The sequence below is a fragment of the Saccostrea cucullata genome, unplaced genomic scaffold (genome assembly GCF_032062105.1).
Source record: "Saccostrea cucullata isolate Sc308-1 unplaced genomic scaffold, CSIRO_AGI_Scuc_v1 ctg27, whole genome shotgun sequence".
Taxonomy (NCBI): domain Eukaryota; kingdom Metazoa; phylum Mollusca; class Bivalvia; order Ostreida; family Ostreidae; genus Saccostrea; species Saccostrea cuccullata.
The window spans coordinates 783,476-810,194 of record NW_026920935.1 but is presented as its reverse complement, the minus strand read 5'-3'; the positions used below and the strand labels follow the sequence as shown (position 1 = coordinate 810,194).

Genomic DNA, 26,719 nt, shown 5'->3' with positions numbered 1-26,719 from the left:
TTAAGACTCATATATTTCACATTTTCATAGTATTTGGTTATTAACATATCACTGCATACTTGATGCTCCAATAAAAAAAGAAGCCTAGCTAAACCATCCCCCAGCTGTAAAAATCTGTTACCTTTCCTAATATATACTTGGTAAAATGAACTACTGGACAGATTTATAGCATTATGTTGACTATACGCAAAATCATTTTCAAGGCAGTGACTTTTGATGCAAATTTTCTTGACCGCTATGGTTTTTGAACAGCAATAGTTCCATGAGGTCAACGAAATCTGTGAATGACCAAGCAGGGCATTTTCCAGGCTATATATAGTGTTAGTAGGACCATAAATAGACAATATGGCAGCTGGGATAGATCAACTTCAGCGAATGTGCACACTTCATTGATATCACTAACTTTTGGACGTATAACGCACAGTTAATGAACAAGCTTACTGGACAAGAAAGGACATTGGTATGGTGACCTGCCATTCAACTGCATACATGTCCTTATAAATTCAAACACACCTCTCATACATTATAACAAGATCATGATCATGGGAAAGGACTACTTGCAAACAAAGGAATATTACCTAAAGATAACAAAAAACATCAGCTTTCTTATAGGGAAGTAATGTTGGTAATCCATGTATTGCATAATATAGTGTCATTATCTCCGCTATAGGAGAAGGGTGTTTGTGATGAATCAATGATGGCAGACTACAAACATTCCCTCCTGTAGCGCTAATATGCTAACAAATTTTGATGAATAGATGTTATGCCTCATTTATACTCAATTTAACTGTCTGAAGTCAATGTTTAAACCACTTTGTTTTGTTAAAAACTTGAATATTTATCATCTGATCGTCTCTCAAAAAAATGATTTTATATGAGTTTCACACAAAAAATTTGTTATGTGAGCTGAAAATAAAATGTACTTTTCATAATTGGATAAAAGCATTCCATAAAACCTTTTACTTGCTTTTCAAATGATCAACTTTATTCACGAAATCAAAAGCCTGACTTTTAGGGTAGGATATATATTTGCCCAATAAATCTGTACATGTCAATGACAGTTCCGATTGTATAATTATTTACCTCAGTCAATAAACTTGAAAGGGTATTTCAGCTCTTAAAAATTTCATTACATAGTTAAAATATATCAGAATGCCTGGCACCTCCTTTAAGATGAATTTTAAAAATGGTCGTAAAATGTCGTCAGATCATGTTGAATTGCCAGTTTTTAATAACCGCATTTAATGATGTTTTGAGGGATGAAATGATGCGACTTGGGCGACACATGTGTATATACTTCAGGTCACAGTTCGACCATCAAAGTGCCTCATCAATATACAGAAGCCTTCTGTCGTAATTACCATGCACTTAGCCCACTGGTGCGTGGTGCAAAATTTTATATTGCTATGGTAATCTATGCCTTTAGGGATGAAATAAATATTTTGTTTAGCAATGCTGGCAAACTAATCTATCTACATCAATTTTACAATTCAACTTGCATAATGTTCGTTTCTTTTTTAATTTCTCCCATAGGTAAAGAGATGTGTTAAATCTTTGTTATTCAATGATGCATTGTATTTATTCATTGATCAAGAAAATTGACACTCTATTGATTATCTTTCCTATGAGAAATTTGAGGAAAAAAAGCATGTATATTGAATTCAGAAACACTTTCCTTGCCAAAAAGTTTTAAATTTACCCTGTATGGTCTGAAATTTTAATAAAACGTCGTACGACTGTAACAGTAAGTATTGTCAAATTATATATTATAATTATCAAGAAAAAAGATAAATTATAATCAAACAATTTTTATTTGAATGACAATTTCTTAATTCAATAAATCCATATGTCATACCTTTCATAGGAAACTCTAAAGTGGACTATCATTTTGTTTTCTATTTATACAAAAGAAAAATCTAATTGCTTATAAAACAAACTTTAACTGTACTCTAAAAACAAAAGAAAAGCTGTTACACAGAAATATGTGTATCCCTGTTTTTAAAATATCACAGATCTAATGTATCACATTCAAATTACAATGGATGGAAACTTTTCCAGTACATGGTACGTACACAAATAAAAAAAGAAGCTTTGATATACCACCAATGTCGGATATGCCCTAACTGGGAATGAAGGCAGTGATAACTCACACCTTATATTGATAACACCCCCCTCCCATAGGTCCCCATGTTAATATCACTTATACAATATGGTGCAAAATCAATCATAAAATTCTGTTACTATCCGATAAAATGAAAACTTACATACAATTAAATAAATTGCAAACCTGATTTAACTGAAAACCACATTCTAGTTAGCATATCCAATGGTAAATAATTTAGCCTCACAACATTCCTATCAAAAATGTTATATGAGGAAAGAAGTTTTATCCCCTCCCCTTTCAACCCTTAAACTGCTCCAAGAACAGCACATAAATGCTATGCTTATACACATTAAACAATTGAAAGATATTGTAATACTTTCCTAATTTTGTTCAAAATAAATTGCATGAGAGAAGACAAAGAGAAATAATAATTATGGTCAATGCCTATCACATACACTGAGTTCTGTTAGGGTCTTTGAAATCTAGGACTTCATACAAAGTCTTCTCACATTGTATTTTTTAATTGAAAGAAATTTCATAGTCTGTAGAGATCAATTTTATATTTATGTCAGTCATGATATCATAGGTTAGGTCTAATATCAAGAAAATGACATCAATTCAAAATTTCAATGATTCCAAGAGAAAAACGTGTATTTTATGTCAATATTTGATTTATTTATAAAAATAAAATCAATGAGCTTATATAGGTCTGCCTCACCTTAATCTTTTGGTATAATATCTAAATTTTAATTTCAGTTATATGTCTGTCTCTCAAGTTGTACGTGTAAGAAAGAAAGAAAAATATGATCTTTTAAATTCAAACATCTCAAAATAACAGATATTAATGCATATCTTATTAAGCCAGATACCTGACCATAATCCCCCCTGAACTGAATAACTATAACCACATCATAAGTTAAAATGCTACTCTGAATTTTAATAAATAAAACCCATATCCGTAATGTAAAATGAAATGATATGTAAATCCCAGAAGAGCCACAAAGCGCCACAACGGCAATCAATCTAGACAAGCGCTCATTTCCTGAGGGTGTGGTTTTTATTCTGCGTCTAACAACAGTTCATCAATATTTGCTGATTGAAAATGAGGAGGCTCGAATAGATTAAATGAGTTTTCATTGATTTTTTTTTTAGCTTTCATCACAAAAATGACTACATGAATTTCCTCCATTCCCTTGCAGAGAAAATGCTAAATTCTTTGTCCTAATAAAAAATTAATACAAACCATTAATTTAAAAAGATAATTTTACAACAAAATCCTTTTCCACAAAACAAAAACACCCAAACACTAACAAATTATGTTCAAAAAAGAACTATAAAATAAAGGCTAATTAAAAAACTGAAAATGCCTTATTTGGCAACATATAAAATTATCAAAACAAATAACAAATGTAAAATACTATAACAAAGATTAGTATAAATTTCAAAATACATTGAACAGGAAGTGACATCATCACTGCTGACCTCTTGACTCTTTGACTATCTGTTTGGAAGCTAGGGACAGCTGACTACAAGATTGACTGCCTTTTCCACGGAGCATGGAGTTGGTAGCTTTAGAGAACACGGAGTCCAGACTGGCACTGCTGCTGCTGTTGTTGATATTCTTACCATTTTTATCAGTGATGCTGCATTTACTGGCTAGTTGTGTCTCAATGGCTAAGTTACTCCTTCGTATAGATTCCGTGTTTTGATTGGTTGCTCCTGATGACCTTGTGTTTGAGTCATAATTCTGCAAGGAAGCCATTGAGCTGCTAGTGGAAAGAATCTGACTCTGAAGATCCATAGGTGTTGCATTTATATCATCCTCATCTTCTTGTCCGACATCATCTTCCTGGTACAAATAGGTATCATCATCTTCTTCATCATAATCTTCATCATCATATCCATCTTCTTCATCATCTTCACCATAATCTTGATCTTGTTCCTCAAATTCCTCATCTTCCTCTGTTTTCTCAGCCTCGGCCATCTGAGCTTTCTCAGTCTCTTCATTTCTCTCTTCTCCTGTTGTCATTTCTTCCTCGACCACACCTTGACCTAGTTTCTCCTGATCACTTTTTTCAGATGATGGACCAGCTTCAGAACTTTTCTTCTGCTCACCAGAAAGTGAAAACACAGACTTCTTGCTTGGGTTGAACTTCCTTCTTTTCCACTTATGTTCTGGGCAGAAGCTACAGAAATAAACAAACACTTATGAATTATATGAACAGTATTCATCTATCATCTTACTTAACTTTGAAACAGAATATCTTAAAAACAATGGTTTTTTTCTTAAAATTTGTGTGCAAGTATAAAATGGAACATATCTGGTAAAAAAAACTTTTGCAATTAATTTTGTTCTGTTCTTGGTGCCCAACATGCTTGGAGACTGAGAAACATGGACATGTTGCATTTATTATCTTATTTTGCCAGATCTGTCAATCTGTATTGCCAGATCTTCAGATCTCTATTGCCCACTTACAGCTTACTGAACAGGAAGAAAAATGAGGGATTCAGGTCTAAGTCTTATTTATTTATTTCTTACACCCAAGCAGGAATCAAAGTCAGGCATAAAAGGTATGCTGTAGAAAAATGGCAAGTGTATTTGGATGAATGGGCAAGTTAATAAGAGTCCAGCATGCAAGCCTGTCATGTTTACAAGTTTAATTAAGGTATTTCGTGAGAAGACTTCTTGCATATTACCAGCACATAGAAGTAAAGCTGACAGGACATGCTACAGTGTGATAGGTCTACTTAGGAGTGGATTTCTTGTCCGTTTGATCACAAGGAATCCATCACTGAAGTAAATCTACTACAGCAGGACTAAGTACCCAGCTCAGCCACACTCTTAAATAAGCCATAAATTCCTGAAATAGGTCTTGTGTTCTACACAATATTTTATAGCTGTATAATAAACCTAAACGTCTTGGGTTTCTTATTGAACTGCAAGTCAGACAGTATTTTTCTGGATATTCCTGATTTACCATTAATGTATTAGTCTGGTCAGGTACAAACTCTGTGATCTAAAACAGTAAGACGAAGCAGAGGAAATTGAGTCGAGTTGCTAGGTAGCAGAGTACGGAGAAGAACAATAATAAGTTGCTTTGTCAGCCTCTATTTGATTTTTCTTCCTCAGACCTGACTGCAGGAGATGTCCAATCACTTAATTTTCTATCCTCTCACAAGAGACTAGCTGGGAGCTTATCACTTTTTGGTTAAAAATAATTCATCAAAAATTGATTAATTGCAGGGCATAAAATCTTTTTATCTTTGGGATAAAGTATTAAGAAGATCAATTCTGGAAGCCTCCATCCTCTCTGATATAGTATCAGGCCACGCAGCAGCCAGCAGTCCTTTATTTCCTAAACAATTCCCAATTTATGATCTTTTTATACACACCATTTACTCTAATGTTAATTAAACAGGACCTACTGATATTCCATTCCAATAGACACACACCACTAGGTTGAATATCCTGGTCCAGGGCTTTTTTGTAACACAATAGCCAATATCAAACTATGCATGCATTAAAAAGCTTTTAAGTTAAATTGTTACATTTGTATTTTGTTTGGGCATCCATTTTGTCGTCTTAACGTTAAAAGCTTATGTTTTACATTGATTACAGTGATTACTTCTGACATTTAATTTTCCTTTAGGGTTGTATACAACTGTCTTTCCTCATTATCCTTATGGAAACTCAAATAGTATATATAGCATATTACGTTTAATTTAATACTGTAGAAGCAGAAATTTTTGTTGGTAGTTGGGATAAAATGTCATTGATTTGTGATCAATAATGCTTTTATAGGGATAAAATTTCGTTGTTTCAAAGTTAACAGATCAATTTTGATCATATGAAAATTTTGTTTGGCATTTAATTTCGCTAAAAATAAAAATGAAATAAATCAAATTTATTCTTCAATTCAGTACCATGCCTGGGTACTATTTATAATGCTAGTAATTACTATGTTTATCTCCAGTTTTTAGTGGTTGTAGGAGGTCTGTATTCTCATTTCTGCCCTATTCCCAGTGTTAATGTTGTGTTTTCCTCAATGTCAAAAAAGAAAAGATGACTCTAACCATAAGCATCATTTTAAAAAAAAAAGCCAAAACTCATTAACATTTTTATCATAGTCAGTGTTTAAAAAAATCTAAAATGCTAGTCCAAAAACAGATTGATGGAATGAAGAATGTAAATTAAAAAAAAAAACCTGATGTCATGATCATTACACTAGAAGTAAGAAATCAATTTGAATGCCTATGAATTTCAAAAACTAAGGAAAATTCTACATTAAAGAGTGGTCACATGGGTGTGCAATTTGTTTATTTGTGATTTGCTGTTTAATGGGAATTTAAAGCATCCTCTCCCTACCCCAAAAAATTATCATCATTAATATTATATGGGACTTAGGTGTAGGGCAATATGTGATTATAAGGACCAATATCAAGTATTATCGACCTAACTCACAGAAAGTGATAAATTAGACATAAAGCTTGTGAAGTCCCTACCACTTTCTGTGTCTGTGGTCAATATCTCTTGACATATGGGTCCATATACCCAATATTGACCTTTCAAAATAGCTACTATACAGTTACTCTCAGCCACAGTTGACTCGTGTCCACTGTGACACTGTTTCAGGTTGAAACTTGAGAATGGTCCATACCAGACCATTATTCCAGCTTGTGCTTACTGTACCTTTTGCATGTCCCTGCTAGCCATGTGTCTATGGACTTGAAGTAATACTGCTCACTATGAAAGCTCTTGGGTTGGAACTTGTAATGGTCAAACACCTGTACCTTTCCTTTGTTCCATCGAGCACCAATAGTTTTACAACCATTCCCAGCCCAAATCTCTACATGGGTCATATGATGTTTCTGCTGCCGAGCTGAAAAAAAAATCAAACCAAAGTTATCTTCACCTAAAGACAAAATCTCACCATGAACAGTACAACATTCAACTCTTTTTAAAGATTTTTTTTCTCCATTTCTTCATGATTTTAATTTTTAAGGTATTGCTCCCCTAACATGCTCAGATTAAATAAATTTTATACATAACAAATATGTATAGGTTGAATACTCAGCCATCTTCAGTAGTCAAGAGTTCAATTTCTATCCCCTAGCTCACCTCCCGAGGGGTTCGAATTGGACACTTGACTAGAGATGATAAATGCGGAGTACATTTAAATATATTTCCAATTTATTACGATCACAATGTAAAAGAAGAGAGTTCTAATTTATGACCTTGATCTGTCCTTGTAGTGTCATTACCCTTTGTTTCTAATTGATAAAAATCAAATTTAAAAAAAATCTGTCCAGTGAAAAATTGCTTTCTTTCATTACTCAATTCCTTATGATTAAAGACATCTATCAATCACAGCATTTTCTGATATTTTTAGTATTTATTTAAAAATTTGCTTGTCATCATAGACCTCAATGCAATCTATTTTTTGATTAATGCTTAGTTATAAATTTTTTTGAAAATTTTTCTTGGTAAATCCTTCCCTTTTCTAAATGGCTTAGCATTAATATCAGATTATTTTGTACATGATAGATATCTAAGACAGAGAATTGGTTCCTATTAAGGGTGGACTACCTTAAATAAACTGAAAGTAAAATCAAGTCCATCTCTAGGGAATTAAGTGGATCCTTGATATTTTGATCTCGGTTTATTGATTTCTTCTCTCATCTTCAATGTTGAAATTTAATATCATTTAATGGAGTGACATCGGGTAACAAATGAGGGATCCTCACTTTAATTATTAATTCTAGGCATACTTGAACTAAGTGGTCTTTTAACAATGTAGGGACAGTCAAATATGGTTAAAGCAAACACACTTATAAACAAATAATACTTATTTTAAGAGAAGTTATATTAATATCCTTTGTAATTGTTAATTGCATTATGAGCCTATTGGAGTGTTAAATCTCCTACATCCTTAAAGAACCATTTGTATTCAGCTATTGTTTTATTTTACGGCTAGGAAAGCTAAACTGTAATTCTAGGTTCATTAAGCTAACGATACTTAGCTAACAGTAATATTTAGCTAGAATATTGTAGTTACTGATACAAAGTCAATAGTTGTTACTAATACCTACTAGAATAAACAAAGTACATGTTATATAAGATAATAATTGATTTAGCTTCATTTTTCTCTGAACCTTAACAAAGAATGTCACATTAACTGGAGAGCCATGCTCAAACGAACCTAACTCGATATTAAACATTCTCTGTGTTTAACATTCCTTTTTATATTAATTATCCTTTAACAATCAATCATTTTCTTTACACAGGTTTACATCTAAATCCCCACCCTAAAATTAACCCTGCCAATTTAGTTTCTGAGCCACGCTTACTTAAAAATCCTAAACTGTACCCAAGTTCTCCAAGTCAAAAACTGCTCATGTACAGGATCAAGGCCCAAACTATTTAGCAGCCCCACATAGAGTGGTCTTTGTCAGTGTGTCGGAGGATCGGATGGCCAGATCGGGCCAATTACCTCAGCTTAGGTGAACTATGACAGGTATTTGGGAGAAAATGTTTAAATCTGTCTATAAACCATGTCCTTGAATTGAATATAAATGTTGTCAAATCTCTATATTGGTTACACTTGGGTTAGGACGTATGAACGAAAATGTGGATTCAAGTTCAAAATAATCTGCCCAAAGCTCTCTGGGTTAACCTCATCAAAGAGTTTATTGTGAAGAGATATACTGGTAAAACTGTTTAAATAAATTTAGCCAAGTAAAGAGAAGAATTTAATTAATGCTTGAGAACCTTGGAGACAGTCAAGTATAGAAAACTAATAATAAAGTCACTACTGAGATATAGAAAGGTGGTAAAAGGTTTTTAATATCTGTCTGAACACAATTCTACAATATGCCCCAGTAGAAATAAAATTTGCTTTTGCAAGAAAAATTCCCTTCTCCTTTTTTATTTTTAAATTTTCCTTATAAGAAGAAATCTTTTTATCTATCAGGCACCAAAGACAGAGTACAGGAAAAACAGAAGGAGTTGGTTCTTACTCATGACAAATTTTATCTTTAAAATCCTACTATTTTCATGGGAACTTTGTTTTACCTAGTTTTACCATAACAAACTCTGGGAATGATAAAGTGACTGTAATCCCTGAAGTGTTTTACACAAATTGGGACTGGGGTAGGTGCTTACATTTGGGATTAGGGTAAATCCCCGAGATGAAGACGAGGTCCCCCGCCTTCATATCCTCCTCTCTCTCTATCGTGATTGGCAGTGTGTCATACATGTAGGCCTGGTTCCACGGACCAATGCGGAATCCAAACTCCTTCCTCAAGTCCAACATAACCTGTCGCACCAACCCGCAGCAGTCAAGAAAGCGCTTGGAGTAGTATTCCTCATCTAAAAACATTTAATTCAGTGTGAATGAGCTGGGAGGAAAAAAAGATTCTCATACAATAGAATTTAAATAAATCAGCATTACTCGGCAAAAACGATTGTCCCACTTCTGTTGACTGACTCCTGGCTTGTATTCTGTTTCTCTTCATTTATAGTATTCAATTTTTAAATACATCCATTAACATGCATGCATATAGTGGCTGGCATATATTGCACAGAATGATCACAATGCATGACATTATAATATTACATGCAATGTGGATATATAAGGGTCCTTTACCCTCTGGGTTCCAGTATCGTTTGGCATATGGTGTCCCGAAATATTTCTTAGCCTGCGCGACAAACTTGGCTCTCAGCCTCTGCATCTGCTGAGGATTTCTCTGTTTTTTCTTCCTTCTTCGTCTCATTTTCTTTTGGTTCCTGATCTCCTTCTGTAAATATACATAGGTAATGGAGATCACTTATGTAAGTGATTAAGATAAATTCATTTCTTTTGGTACAATAAAACATTTGTGACTGGAGGAAAAAAATATTGGTTTGTGGGGATTTTATTTGATTGCTTGCAGAATAACATACTTTAGTCTGAATTTTTAACATTTAGTGGAGGACATAGATTCGTGGGTCATTATTAAACTGTCTTATAAAACGTCACTACGTGTTAGCACATCATCTACCCAAGTTGGAATTTTTTTTTTAACAAAGAAATAGGCTTGTTATGACATCATACAATAACACATATATACATGATCATAAGTGAAACATTCAACACACTGCAAACAGTACTTATACAAGTATATGTCTGTGTTTGTTACAAGATTTTGGCTAGATCTGGACAGCATAATAGCAAACTATTTCAACAACTTCATTATTTCTAATGCCTAATTGCAGAAAGTTATGTAAGCCACTAAGAAATTTATTTTTATTCCTGGTAATGATGGTCTTGTTGTTAAGAGCAAAAGAAAGAAAAAAATCCTTAAAGACAAAACATGTTATCTAGAAAATCTTTCTACATAGTGAAATATCTTCCACTTCAAGTGTTTTGAATACTGAATTCACTGTTAGCTCCATTTAGTGCAATTATTTAAATCCTTAAAAAGAGTAAAATATAAACGCCACTCGGAGTTATTTTAATGCAAACATAACCTTAACCTTGTTTTTCATTCTTTTTATGCAAGTCTTTTTACGACTGCCCATTTCCTTATTATCCATCTAGAAAAGAGAAGGTGACATAATTAAGAAATTCAAGACCCCAAAAGGCATAAAAACAGTCTTCTCTTCGCAAAGGTGTGTAACCATAGCAATTAATATGTAGAAGTTGCATAATACCCTGTAAATACTAAGCTGACCAAGCAGATATCTGTCTTAGAGAAACATGGTGGAAACCTTTTTCCTTGAGTACCAGTCTATGCTTGTCGCCTGCAAGACACAGTTGTTTGTTTCTTATCAACCCAATACTTATAAAGAGAGCCATTTCAGATTAATCAAACATTATTTACTTCCATATTAAACCTTCGAGAGAAGGGCATGACCTCTGTGCTGTCAGCTAAGATCACCTTTCTCCCCGCTTCTCTCTCTCTCTCTGATTCCAGTATCTCTCCCCATAAAATTGATTACCCAAATCAAATATTGATTAAACAATTCAGATTGAGAGAACCCTTGTCACTACCCTGTCACCAAGCTTGGCCAACCAACAACGAACAATGGACACCATTTGTCCAGGACAAATATGGCTTTGTTGAGTGTCTTTGTCAGATTTAATATACTTCACTCCATCAGGAAGTTTTATGAAGGCAGTGTAAGCTAATTCTTTCTTTTCTTCTCCTAACCACATTTAAATGAGGTGTGCCAAACTGTTTACAAGTCAGGAAGTTAAAGTCATGGTGACAAGTCCCCACAAAATCATTTCATCTTTTTTTTCACTGAGAGGAGTTTCCCCTCTTGACTTTCACTTTAGAAATCACTTTAAAAATATTTACTCCAAGAGGATCATACAAATAGGGCTAATACATATTGCATTATCATTGCTAAAATGTATTTATCTTTCCAACACAAAACCTCATTAAAAACAAACACAAACAATTTAAAACTGTTCATTTAAACACAAAAGATAATGAGTATGCAGACCCCAAGAGTATCTACAAAATCAATGTTTGTAAAATATTCGACTCGCGGCCACCGTCAATGTTTATTGTACGAGGGTCCCTTACACCTAGGAAGCCCCTGACACAAATAAAAGATACCATAACGACAACAATAGCTGGGTACCAACCCACCCCATAATTCTTTGTTCCTGTCCACTCTGAGTGCTCGAGATATTGACAAGACAACTGTAAATCACGATTAAGCTCCGTTAAGCATCGTTTCTCGGCTGTCATCAAACCGTCCACAGAACACAAGACCCCCTCCATAAAGATAACCCCAGTATGATAAGCTGATAAAGCCTGGCAATTTCTCCAAGATATCTGCCATATTAACCACTTTAAAATGGTCCCCCAAACCAATTACAGTCCTGTTACCATGATAAACCTGATCTTTGAACTACTGGCTGCAGAAGCATCACAGTTTTTGGCACTTGTTCCTATCAATTTGTAGTGAAAAAGTTAAATAAGTAAAAATTGAACAGTTGATGAATAACGAAAAATCAAAATCTATATTTAAAAAAATCGTCATTCAACAATTTCTATGCAGGTATATACTTTATCTCCCTGTCTTTCTTTCATTGATTGCTTTTGAAAATTTTCTAATTTTTTTTCCAGGTTTATTTAATATGACATGAATATTGCATTGTCCATGAATGACAAGGTCAAGTGGTATCAATGACCTGGCAGAGCAGAGACACTAGCCAACTACTACCACCACAAAGACACATAAATATCAGAGTGATCAGTCTGGTTAACGATCATTTGGGGACAAAGGGAGATAATTAGGGACATGACAGTGTTTGTGACTGCCCGGTCAGCAGACAGTGAGGGTGACAGTTATAGGAGGTTTATGATCCTTATAATAAGCTGACCAGCTCTCAGCTATTACAGAAAAATCATCTACTCCCTCTAGCAAGTCTGTTTTTCTTCTAGTCCTTTATTAGTGTGAAATTTGAGAAAACTGTTTTTTTATTTGCAATTTCTGAGTCCTAGGGCAGGAAAACATATACCTGAATATTGCTAATATAGACGATGCTTCATTATGTAAAACAGAAGAGGACTGTAGTATGTGTATATTGCCAATCAGTGTTTCCACTGTAACTAATTAAACATGCAAAGCAATTAACAGATCCAGCAACTCTCATTAAAATTTCAGATAAAATATATTTGAGGTGCATCAGTGAAATACTAGCCCTGGTGGAACAGGTGGTTGATAAGACATTAGACTGAGCTTTTAAGAGGACCCAAAACATGATATTGCTGAACATAATGAAAGTCATTTTCTAGCAATCACCTGGAACAGTTCCCTTGAAACCAGATGACTACAAACAAAGCAACAGTGACAACACAGTGCAATCAGTTAATGCTACTACTAAACAAATCAGAGGCTCAAAGGATGTCTTGTGACTTTTGTTTACTGACTAACATGTTTGCTTCATTAAAAACTCTTTTAAGTTTAAAATGCAACTCTCATCTATATACCAGACAAGAGCATTTTCCCTGAATATTGAACAGTATTTAACCAAATCGCAGTTTACTTTTGGACACCAAATTGACCAGATTAAACTTAAAGTTTACACCGTATTAGACAAGACTTAAAACAAGAAAATATACTGCAAGGGATTTCAAGTTTATACTGTATTAGACAGGATTTTGGATAAAAAAGATCTGGATTAGACAAGTTTCACTATACTAGCTTTCCAGTAGGAGAAGACCAGCGTAAGGCATAGAATTTGTTGTCCTTCCTTTCCTGTTGACTTTAGCATAGGAATTAGGATAGTCTAGACAACCTACATCTATCAAACAGCCCAATAATGTTATATATTAGTATTAATGCAACCACTTAATCAATCTCTCCACAAAATCCCCCTGTTAATTGTGTATCATCCCAGCTTTTAATAGATGGTTTATTATACATTAAATATATGCACCAGGACTCATTTCTTGCAGTCAGTGTAATTATGGATGAGAACATTTCTGATAGATCTTTTCTGCATAAATTTATATTGTTAATTTGAGCCACTCTGTTCTTCAAACCAATAGATTGTCTTGTCAGCCAAACCTTTCAAGTTGGAGGTAAAGAATAGATTTGATGGATCCCACAACAAATGAGAATAGCAAATTAGCCATAAACATTTTACATAATCTATCAATTTGACATTTTCAACTCATCATTTTAACATGGCTGAGGACTTGTTTCTTCATACTGTCATCTGTTGTCAGTGTTTTCCTTTGAATCGATAATGGAATGATCAGTTGACTCACTAATATGATTAAAAGCCTGATGAATTGCATTTGAAGAGACTGGTGATTCTGTTAAGGTTTCTTGAAAATCAAATATTGACTGTCACCTTCCAGGAATTCCAAAACTTCTAAAAATGTTTTCCCCCTTGAAATATTTTTACTGTTAAGAGCTCTTTATAGATACCTTATTGAGTAACATCCTGCAAAATGCAAGTTTATATCAAACACTCAAAAGAGACAAAACATTTAGAGGTCATAGAAAATTGAACAATTTCTCATGCATGTTTCAGCAAATTGTAATTTTTTCTTCAAAATGACAACATGCTTCGCTGCTATTTGCCAAAATTACATCTTTGAACATCAGCAGCTCAGATTCACAGGTAGACTTGCAAATCCTCTGTTTTGCAAAGCAAATAAAGTTTTGATGAAAATTCATGAAAAAGGGAAAAAAAAAATTATCTTGCAGCCTGTTAGAATGCTAAAAATTCAAATCAGAATTAAATCCTGGCTTTGGGCCAGTCAGCATTTTACTTCTAAAGTACAATATCTTTCACAAATTTAACCGCCAGGCCCAACCTTACCATGTTTTTCCTTTCTAAAACATGTTTAATCAAAAACAACAATAAAATAAAATGCTGTACTTGCAAATAAAAGGAAAAATTTTTGAATTTATGGGCAAAAATATCAAATGTGGAGATCTTTACAAATATTTTTTTTAAACCCTCTAGTTCGGGATATATGTTCTCTAGCCTGCGAGATCTAGATAGACCAGCAAGCAGTAAAAGTTTAAAACCCTTACTAAAAAGGGCCCATAAAAAAGGATATCAATGAAATATTATGCACTTCACTCCTATTTCTAATATCAAATAAAAGGTTCTTCTTTTCCAGAAAAAAGTTTTTGTAATTTTTTCAACAGCATGCACTTGCAATAAATGAAAAGGTAATTCCCTCTAATGAAATTTTGCTTTTAAATTTAATCTGTAATATGGATACCCTGCCTGGATCATAAAAATTTCTGGAATCACATCAATTAGAGGATATATATGAGATTTTATACTCCAACACTTGTGACTCAAAATACCATTTCATTCTATTGCAATTAGGTTTTACTTGCTTAATGTAAAATGGACAATTTAACACAACAGATCAAAATCTCTCTATGTGTTATTCCTATGTTTTTAATGTAGATGGAGAGAAAGGGAAAATAGAAAGAGAAATCTAACTGTTGACTATGCGACAAAGTTGTTAAGTTACTGCAACACAAAGCCTTGGTGTTGTTCATACCTGACAACAAACAGAACACCTGTCTGACAATTAATAATTTTTGAAACTATACAATGTATCAGATAGGGCTTGAAATCAGAACTAAGATTAAAACTAGAGGTATCATGCAGGGTTGGCAGTCTGCTTCTGTATCCACAGTGTTACATGCCACTTGCCGTATACTCGAATCCATCACAACAGAACATACAAACAAGGGCATGCAACATTTCCCTTCTGCCTCCTTCTCATCTGTGGGTTGCTGTTGACCGGTGCCTAGTAACAGTGTATACAATCTCCAACAACAGTATACAACAGGCAAAATGCACCTTCCCATGAACAGATGTCACAGATCATTTCATTGGATGAAAGAGAATACCAGGATGTAGGACAGTAGCTATCATCTGTGTAATCAAACCATCATCCATAAATCATGATTTACTAAAAATCAATATATTTTTATAGTGTTCTCCACCAAAAATATATTTAATACTCTGAGTATCAGATAATGAAATTCTCTGTTGATTTTGAACCAAATGACACTTCAGCATCAAAGGACTGTCAAAAAAGTGTAGTAAAACTGATCCATTAATGATGCCTTGATTACACAGTGGGAATCTAAAACAGAACAAACAGAATGGTAGCCACGAAACCCTAGATCTTAAAACTTATGGTCATGTCAAAAAAAGATATTTTTCCTCTCACTTCTCTGAATACAAATGGGACCTTTACTACAAAATGAAATGAAATTATGAATAATTAAGTCCATTCAGTTGCGATCTGGCACCATCTGTTTGTCTGAAGAGAATACATGGAGATGAGTAAGAGTGCAGGTGTGTAGTGCAGAATATGGTCGATTTAGAGAACTCTGAGGACATCTTTACCTGACAGTATTAGAAGAGGTACATCATTCTAATGCTATCCGGTAAGATGCCGCCAGAATCCATCACAATAAATCAGTGCGTAGTGCAGTGCTACTTAATACAGAGACTATACAACACAATGACAATCTTGGGAGACTTAGCTTCGACAATATTTAGTTTACATTTACTTTACATAAAATAACCATTGGCAATTTACATTGGTGTGCAATGCCACGCAAGCTTTATTCACGGGAGCGCGGCAAAACTAGTTTTCAACTATGTTTCACTTATCAATCACTGTTCAAGCATGAAAAAAAATATATCCCATAAAAAAATCCTCCGAATGACTAAGACATATCACAATCAAATATAAATGAGGAAATTTGTCGACGTAAAACAACAGCAAATTATGTATTTTCCCAAATAATATTCTAACGCTATTTCAAATCTCCATAAAATATGTTGCAAATAAGAGTGACATATTCCTTATCATCAGTAAAACAGTTCATCTTCCCTGAACCTTTAAACTTAACATTAAGAAACCTAAGATCTAGCTATACAATTTGAGAACAGTTTGAAATTATTTCCCTGTAAAAAAAAATCAATAAGACAACTGGGTGGTACCCATGCTATAGACAATTAGGGCTTCAAAAACGCATTCAATCACAAGAAAGCCGATTTGAAATACGTTATGTTATAATGAATGCATGGAATGAAAATAAGTCCACAAAAATTGACAGATACTCCTTTTGTATCCAGCATTTTAATACTTAAAGAGCTAATATCAGACCACTGCTTTTTAAAAATCAAATCTTTTAAATGACAAGAAAAGCCCATATCAATAACTTCTACATACCCATCGAGAGATTCAATTTCAAATTTCATAAATCAACTTCAACTGTAACAAGGCATTCGCATGCATTTTAGGACTGGATTTAGTAGAGTAAATGACTTTATTAAACCTTAGTTTCTCAAATCTCACCTTTCTATTCTCAAGTCTAACAAATCGACACTGCTATCTTCCCACTGCATAGCCATAGATCTCGTCGTTAAAAAGATTCTACGTCACACGAATTTATCTTTTCACCCTCAAACTGACACACAAGTTTAAACATCCTTCCTAGTACGCAATGTACAGGAAAAATCTCTCAAAATCCGGCAAGTAATTTGCCAAGCATAAAGTAGTTACATGCTTGACTAGTTCATGAGAAAGAGTTGCTAAATAAATAACTTGTGTAATACAACTCCTAAACCTTCTAATGCAATATGGCCCCACAGAATCTAAGCATGCCTAGGTAGAGTTACCGTGCTGCAGCAGTCCACGATATACAAGGTTCCACAAACGACATCATCTTTGCTTGACAACAGTAGATAACAGATATACACAGATTGAAATCCAAGCAACAATGAACTTTCCAACTGAATGAGCATTTCATAAAGTCCCCACAAGATAGTCATGCATACATCAATGAAGATGAAGGCTTTTTTAACTTTTCATTAGCTACCTTGTCCTTCCCCCTCATGGCTCTTTCTCTAATGGCATATGGTGGCTTGGGTCCCCTAGCTACTTAATACAGGTATCTTTAGATCAAACGTCTGCTCCACTTCAAACACACCTGACTGCCTGACACAAAGTGTCATTGTGAGGCGTGGTCTAAAATTTCCTCATTACTAATTCTATAACTTACATCACTTGCTTAAAAGTCCCAACACTGTATGGCTCGACTTGGATACTTTTTACTGATACATGTACTAGAATATCAATCTTTCTCAAAGGGGAACTTCAGTTTTATGCAAAAAAATTTTTTTCTCTCAAGAGCTTGTAAAGCATTCAAAACAGCATAATAATCAGGTAAACATGTGACACAAAAAGTTGCTATACTTAGAAATGATCAATGAAAATTCTGTCCATTCAAATACTTAATGGTGTGATCAAGATGGCAACCCACAACCTTAAACAAAGAAACACACCTGTAACTAAACCTTTCCCACTCCAAGATCACTAACAAGATAACAAGATAGAAAATCAGGTAATGTGCCCCGTAAAACCCCTATAAAATCACATTTTACACATGAATATTTCACCTGTATAGTTTTAAAATGTGTCACTACAAAGGAATTTTATAAACCATGTACACAACTCATGATACACATTTACATTGCAAATAAATCATCCCTTTTTTCCCTTCTAAATATTTCATGTGCAAATAAAACCAAAGAATCTCGGTAACACATGAAAAGTTTGTGTAAAATATCAACAGAACATTGGGACTGTGTGACGGTTAGTTAAGAAATAGACAAATATTACCTCCACAAAATTTAAATGAACAACACACAAACATTGACACTCGTCTTTGTGTCTTTGCTTTATGGGAGAAAGTCAATTTTCTTTCACACACAAAAGTTAAAATAAGACCCCAATCCAAGGCAAATTTGTGTTTTCTTATTGGATTAATTCCGAAAAGCATGGTCCTTCAAATCTTTGACAACTTCCATCAACATAGCTCTCTAAGAATTACCATAAGACCTTGACTATAATAAGTAGTAAAAATTGCTTAAATTACTATAGCTAAGACAAGGAAAATATTCCTCTTAAATAAATTCTTTTTTTTCTCAGTTTTCCATGAAGAAGATAAATTACAATCATTGTTAGAAGCAAGTAAATCAAATAAAAGGCAACATCAAAGCAAAAGATCAAACATTTGTATAATGCAGGATTTGGATTTTACACATTACCTGTCTTACAATCACCTGAAGGGTGTGGCTTTCTTACAATCATAATCATCACTACAGATCCTTCTACTCCTCACAAACTTATTTTCCGAAGAATTTAAACAGATCTATTTTCCTTTAAGGAAGGCATAATTTGAAATGCACGAATGCAACTGTTGAAAAAAATCACCATGAAAAATAACAGAAATTCAATCCTCCCTATTATATACCCGGATAAGTTTGCATTTAAATGAGAAAGAATTAATATTTGGCTTCCTTATGAAAAAACTAAACCTGAACTGAATTACCTCAAGTCCTCAAGCACAGAATAATGTCCTTTAAGCATTTCAGCAATAGGGTTCAGATAAAAAATCACAGGTCTCTCTCTCCACTCAATGCTAACCTCTACTCATCCCCTCTTTAAAATGAAATTCTCCAACAATGGTTGTGGGGTGAGCGTAGCTTCGTTTGCTCTTTGGATCAGGTGAAATGTTTGAGCGCTAGGTATATTACGCTATGAAAATCTCCCAGTCAATATTGACCCAAACGTCATTAAACGTGCTTCAACAACTGCAGACTTAAGTCAACGAGAGCACAGTATTGTTAGAGTTTCCACGGGGCACAGAGTTTGTGATAGAAGGTTTTAAGTTCTCCTGTCTGATATTGAGAAAGCACAACAGGGGAATTGTATCTGCAATGTTACAAACTTACAACAAAGACCTCCTGTATCAAAAACATCCAGCTTTAAAAAAATTTCAAAGCATACCTTGGAACATTAAAAAAAACAAATTAAAGCCATATTTAAAATGACACAAAAAATAGTAAGTTTTAAAACATGGTACACACAAAGTTTAAGCCCACATCCCAATAGTAACAAAATATTGATCCTGAACCTGACTCTGCATTTTCTTAAAGACAATGTCTCCTATTTTGATCCAGGATCAATACCACAAGGAAACAAAGAGGTCCCGCTTTGCAGGAGCTGGAAATATTACACACAAATTTACAGGTACATGTGCTCCTTCAAATTCCCCCTGTATTGCACAATTATCAGTACAAAAAATGGAAAAGGTAAAAACTTCAGAAGTGCTGAATCAAACACCGTAAATCTTCACTTTGTTGACTCTACATGGCTAAGGGGACTTTCAATCTCCCACGAGTCACGCAAACTCTCTGCCAGATAAAAGATCCAACATTTCTAAATCATATAAAAAATTCTCCAAGTTTGGAAAATTTAAACCAAGGCCTCATAAATTGTGTAACATTATTTATTTTTACATAAAAGGAGAAAAAATATTTGTTTTTCTTTTTTTAAATATCCAATATTAATAAATATACCTCAAAAAAGAAAACACTTTGCCACTAATTATCAGACCGATAAAAAAAAGAATGTCAGTGGTCAAGAAATCAATACTGTGTTTATACCAGGACCGGGTCCTTTCAAAGAGGTCTAGTATTGAGCTTAAAAAAGGTCATTAAATCTATCAGAAGAGAAGAGATAACTCTTTTGTTTGTTACAAATATTTGTCAACCGAGATAACAAAGGAAGAAGTGCCAACACAGGATTATAATGGTACCACACCGTGATCAATAAATCGTACAAAGGTAGAGCGCTCGTTACCTCCCAGGGGAGCCAGCCCTCACCTGATTCTCCGGTCACCATCAGGGGGGAATGATCACCGACACCTCCATAAAAAGTAACCCCACAAAACATCAATCATAAAGTAACATACCAAATTGTCCAAATTATGGATCAAACATTCAAAAGAAGTTCAACAGTGTTGTTTATTGTGCAATTGATCAGCCCCTGTCATCTCACGTAAAACACATCACTTAGAATTTCCTTCTTCCAAGTTGATTATCATTTCTTTTTGTGGGTCTCTCATTATATATGTAAATTATTAATGTTCAAAAGCAAAGTTTGAATTCCTTGTCTGGGTCTGGCAGGACAGAGGCAGGAAAAGCCATTAAATTTCACAAAGGTTTTGACACCATTTTTCAATCTCTATATGACAAAGCAAACTCCACACAACTTCCTACTTTAACTTACCAATCTCACATCTCTATACGGACCTCCAAGGCAAAAAAGAGAATCAATTTATTTCCAAAAAAATCAATGAAGATCCATCGCTTTCTTATACATTTTCTCCCCTTGGTGTCATTTCACCTTAAATTGCTGTGTCAGAATTATTACCTTGCTTGGTGTAAAAATATTGATATTGACCGAAACATTTTTGGAATATATCACAACTGACTGTAAAACATTATGTTTGAGATGGAATGATAATAGTCAAATCTCAATACAATTTTGTTTACATTCATGCAGGAGTAGAAAATCATGAGAGTTTCAAATGGAAAATCTCTGCCTTATATACTTATAATTTTCAAAAGCTTCCGAGTTTTTGCAATATTCTAACATGAATAAATTCAAAAAATCATTGTTAGCAGAAGCTTTTCAAAGCTTAAAATGGAAAATTAAAACCAAAGCAAATGGTACTTATGTTGATTGCCACAAGTGCATGCTCTAATAGAAAAATTCACTGGAGGTCAACGAAATCAAATAATCTCATTTAATCTCCCAATTCATTTTCTTTCAATGCCTCTGACTGTTATCTTTAGGGATCAATGGACTCTTAAAATAACTTTCAGGGAAATTTAAATATTAGTAAAGGCCTCCCAATGTCCTAATATTTAAAAAATGAAGGTCGGAGAATAAACCACTTGAAAGTGCTTGCACACTAGATAATTTTCTGTCTTGACATGATTTTTGCACCTATCAATGTAGAGATTCTAAAATTGACCAACTCTATTGACTTAACCAGGTTAATATTTTACTTAAAAGAATTTAATCAATGTATGCTTTTGGTGGGTCAGCTGAAAACTGGTGACCCATAATTACTCTCAAAATGGACATTTTACTCTCAACATGTATCTATGGACACAGATTTTTTTTTTAAAATTATACCAAAAGACAAATTGGAAGGCCCTTCCAACCCTTTAAATAAGAATGCTTTTAGACTGATATGAAACATGATAAAATATAACTTAAGCCTAAAGAAAAGGTTATTATTTCCTTGCTAGTTAAATCAAATAAGGAAATATATGTTTCCTTTTCATTTTTCCTTTTTAAATTTCTCAACCTTTGTTAAAAGAATGTGTATATAAATGCTGTTTTATACCTTAACAATCAGCAACTATAGCCACAAAGAGCAAGGGTAGAATTTTCAACACAGATATTGTTTATAAATGAAAAAAGTTCAAGTCAAAGGGATTTTTTCAAATATTTATTTTTGGGCAGTGGGGGTGTTTGGGATTGGTGGATGTTAAAAAATTCTTTTTTTAATTTTAAAACGCTTAAAATTCTTTTTGCTAATTTTCAATGATTGAAAAGGAAGATATTGGTACTTTCTTCAATATATTTGATACCTCATTATCTCAGGACCCCCGCCCCCTTCCCACACATGCAAGTCAAAATCATTTAAGAAGTTAAAATGTAAAAATCTAATAAACAGATGGTCAGAAAATTTGAGAAGAGTATTTGTTTTGTTGTTGATGGGGTTTTTTTTTTTCAGCTGTCAACTGTATCAAAAAACCCTTTTCCATCTATTTCAAAGCAAAATTATGAGAGAAGATTTGTAAGGCTGGTGAAATACATATGCTATGTCTGTGTGATGTACTAGTACCGGTATATACACGTAATTAGGAGAACAGGTAAACACTGATAACAAAAAACGAGAAATCGGGCCCTAAATCAAGAGATAATGTCTCCCATAAGATCTCAATTTTTCATCTATACACATATATTCCTGTGGCCCCCAGTATAAATAATGAAATATCAAAGTAACAGAGTCTAATGGAAAACTCACAAAAGCTTCCAGGGTTTATGTAATTCCCCACAGTTCAGTACCCACCTCAATAGAAAAGCTGACAGGAAATTAATCTACTTATTGATTTTATAAACGATACATTGAATATTTACTGGACCTGCTCATTGTTATTCACAATGAAAATGACTTTAGTTACCACAGGCCATTCTATATCATTATCAATTCATGATTACTATTAGGTGGTGGTTCAGTCAAATATCAACTTAGTCTACTTACAGCAATAATACAGTCCTTACAACAATAGTTTAAAACATCAAAAAGAATAGGGAAAAATTATGCAATATGCATTATGTGTACTAAAACACAAATTCACATAACTCTTTTGTCCACTATCTTACTGCTAAATTTAAAATAAATTAAAAAAAAAAATAATTTTCCCACAAACATTTGATATTCTTCTATTAATTTCACTCTCCAGTTCATCAGTACATAATTTATAGCAACTATTAAATAGATCTAATAAATGACCAAATACTATAATATTTTCCATGACCATGATGACAGCTCAATCATCATCTATTAACATTTAACATCAATTCATTTCTTAATGAATTTCTTATTCATCATGTTCATCCTCTTGAATAGAATGTATAGCTAAAAGTTTGATTACTCTTCAGGAATCTATGCATAAAAATACATGCAAGAATATCAAAATTGTTTTACATTTACATAAAAAAATGCATGTTTATAATCACTCAAACCAATGCCATCAACAATTTTCATGATAATTCTATATATAAGAAACATAGGGGGGAAAAGCGTCATATTTTTTTTGGAAATTTAAACTACATAAACATATACCTATAGTATAAGAGCTGTAAACTACAAATGTCTACATGTGTTTTAACTTTTACATGAGTTTTTTTAAAATTTAATCAATTTTTTTTTGCATTTAAATATTACTTTAAAATAGATTTTTGCTTTTTTATTAAAAAATTTATAATTTATCAGACACCACATTTTTTTAAGTATGCTATCCAAAACACCACCACCATTCTTCAGCAACTACAGATTTTTCTACCCTACCTTTACAATTAAAGTCTGGTGAGAATTTAAAAGAAAATTTTAAAATAATTATTTCAGAAGTACAGAACAAAATAATTCTTGGAACTGGAAGAAATATATACATATCGAAAAAAAATCACTTTAACATATTTAAATACATGAACATAACGGTATGGAATTTGTACCTGTTTATCTTTTTTAAATTTTAGAAAGGCGTCTTGCAGATTCTCTTTCTGTCCACCGCCCTGAGAAAAGTCAATAGTAAAGGACTCGCATTGTTTTCGTTTGCTTATTCCTTGTCCGGATTCCTGTATGTCGGCCATGTTGATTTCTTCATTACCACTCATTTGCTAACATTACTAGTGTTGACATGTCAAGGTTGAAGAGCAGTAAGTTCACTCAAACGTACAACGTCAATTTAAATCTGCACAACATGTAGGTACACATGTTTCTCTGATTTTGTGTAAAGGAAACCGCCTTGACGATTTCAAAACACTTTAGACGAGAACCCAATACAAAACGCTTTGTAATTGGTCGATTTTATTCAGTTTCTAGCCAATCAAAGTAAAGGAAGCAAATCAACTCAGTGGACAACGGGCGATAACTCTATAAACGTATTTGCCATATACCCTCTGCCTTTATATGGACAAATGTAAATTATGTAATAAAAGTTATTCCGTGACTTGTGTCCTATTGCTGTTTACTTTTGTAGTTTAAAAAAAAATTAATAGACACTGCTCTAACATTCATCATCCATGCCTGCATGAATAATCATTTATTGGAACTCGTGACAAAAGAAACTGTCGAGTCATGTGTGATGATGCTTAAAAAATAAACCAACCAGTCGCTTCACTTCGATGGGCACAAATGGATAATGCAAATTTAATGCAAACGCATCTATACAACCCTATCCAAACATAACGCCTGATACTAGAATTAAATAAAATTGTACAAGGCACAGAATCTGTACACTGAGGTAGTCTTTTCCAAAAGTTGTATTTAAGTGTGTTTCCTTTCTATTTATGTAGGTATGATCAACTTCTCTGAATAAAATGAACAAATCATTTAGATTTATTTATTATAGATAAGTTGTCTGACTATTTTTTAAAATAAATTTTATTATCTCTTATAAAAGAATGTCGTCTTTTTATAACTTGCTAGATTTTATTTTAAACACGTTTAATGAATAATAATGAATATACATGTACCATATACACACGTTTCGCAAGTGTAGCGTTTTAAAAGTTATGATTACAAGTCCTTGTTTAAGAACTGTATGCTATATACAGAATCCCAATATCCACCCTATACCCTTTGTAGCTTTGAGCTGAACATAATAAACTCATCGATAATTCATCAGAACCGTAAGAAACTGACAATCTGAGGGCTTCAACTTGAGAATCATCTCTAGATTCACCAAACTTAACAACAAGACGAGATCCAGGAACCGATCGCCATTGCTAAGACTCACTCTAAGAAATAATTAAGACCAACAGAAAACAACACCAAACATCCCTTGCAAAGAAATGTTTAAAAAGTTTAAAAACACAGATCTAGCGCTGCATAAAAAGATAACGGACTTAATTTTTTGAATTCGATTAACTTAATACAATGACTTGTAGATAAATTATCCAAGGTATAAAGTTGAGTCAGCATACGACTTACTCAGTTCTTCATATTCTGATTTTTTTTAATTCTAGTTTAATAAGCGAACATTTTTGTCGTCCATTTCTATATCAAGTAATAATAATAAGGGAAAATACAAAAAATTAAAATGAAAAGAAAATCAAAGATCAAGAAAAAGTGTTTTGGTTTCCATCTCACCATAAATTACATACCATGGCATTTTGAAACCAAATTCACATTAATAAAACGCCGCTCTGTTATTGTCACAAGTTGTTTGAATTCCTGCTTCTATAACCTAGAAGTGTATCACTTCATATTTAGTCTTTAACAGGAAGAAAAATATTATATTTAATTGATAATCATTTTTCATACACACTATTTCAATAATTGTAACCATGAGAGAGTAGTACAAAACATATACAATTTATTTTTTTTTTTAATGAATTCAAGTATTATACTGATAAACCTGATCAGCATTAATTCCGTTTTGGTGATGTTTTTTCAGCTTTAAGTACACTTGAAATGATATATTTGAGTATGTAGAGCTATCTATAGAAACAAGAAATTATACGTCTAATCCTATCCAAGATCCTCACCTTCCCAATAGAAAAGACTGAATAAAACTTACACAAATAACTTCAAATCATGTGTAAATGTGATCAATATTGTATATTCTCTGTATATGTAGCTATGGGTAACGCTGCATCCAAGCCTTGCACGCCGAGATAAGAACAAGAATTTCATTCGAACTCTCCTCAGTTCTTTTCTGTACATTAAAATAGCGGTATAATTCTTAATAGTCAAGACGTGGAGCCAGGAATCGTAACAACGTATGACAAATAAACTCTAGCGTTTAGCTAACTTGCTCTCAAGATGACAGGTGCTCAATCACAATGAGATGGAAATAATCTTAACACTTTTTCTTTCGTTTTGTGCATCTGACTTACCTCTTTCCGTTACAGAGGCGGGTATGGCCCGTTTCCATGACGACAAACACAAGCAGATGCCTAGTTTCTGCATCGTCATCGACAACCTGCCATAAATACAAAAATAAATGTTAGAGGTCTATTTTCAAGAACGTGAAAGAATACCAGTATAAAGAGAATTCTTAAAGTTATGAATTACACCAAAAAGATCAGAGAAAGACATATTAGATGTAAGTGATAGATCTTGATATCCAATTTCTTACGCAATGGTCGACACATTAACCCATCACACACTTTATGCTTTTTGCAACTACAGAAAGAAACATTAAGAAACAAGTTTGGGTTTTTTTTGGTAATAACTTTGGAATAACCTGTAAATTAAAATTTTCCATTAAGAGATGATTACCTTTCAGTTAGGTAAGAAATGTGAAAAACAGGAACACAAAAATATATTTATTTACATAAGCTTTTTTATGAAAACAGTGGGGAATATGATAATACGTACCTGTTGGAAGTGAGGTTATTGGCGGACTACATCGATTGAATGCACCAGACGGGTCAGAGGTACCTACTTTGCATCACTTC

General features: G+C 33.3%; 2 protein-coding genes across 6 annotated transcripts in view; both read right to left on the bottom strand.

Moving 5' to 3' along the window:
• LOC134258733 (protein polyglycylase TTLL10-like) overlaps positions 1-26,719 on the bottom strand; it is a 65,888-nt gene that overhangs the window by 34,105 nt on the left and 5,064 nt on the right. The gene's annotated exons all lie outside the window — the stretch shown is intronic.
• Positions 1,793-26,719, bottom strand: LOC134258738 (myelin transcription factor 1-like protein). Of its 5 annotated transcripts, none has more exons than XM_062741309.1 (6): positions 26,640-26,719; positions 26,156-26,241; positions 9,751-9,901; positions 9,267-9,473; positions 6,795-6,984; positions 1,793-4,290 (listed from the first exon to the last, which is right to left on the bottom strand). In XM_062741309.1, exons 3-6 carry the CDS (start codon positions 9,875-9,877, stop codon positions 3,576-3,578), a joined length of 1,239 nt encoding a protein of 412 aa, XP_062597293.1. In that variant the 5' UTR covers positions 9,878-9,901; positions 26,156-26,241; positions 26,640-26,719; the 3' UTR covers positions 1,793-3,575. The 5 variants fall into 5 exon arrangements, with proteins under 5 accessions (XP_062597293.1, XP_062597291.1, XP_062597290.1 ...); XM_062741307.1 differs by lacking the exons at positions 26,156-26,241; positions 26,640-26,719 and adding exons at positions 10,620-10,679; positions 10,967-10,987; XM_062741306.1 differs by lacking the exons at positions 26,156-26,241; positions 26,640-26,719 and adding an exon at positions 23,768-24,105.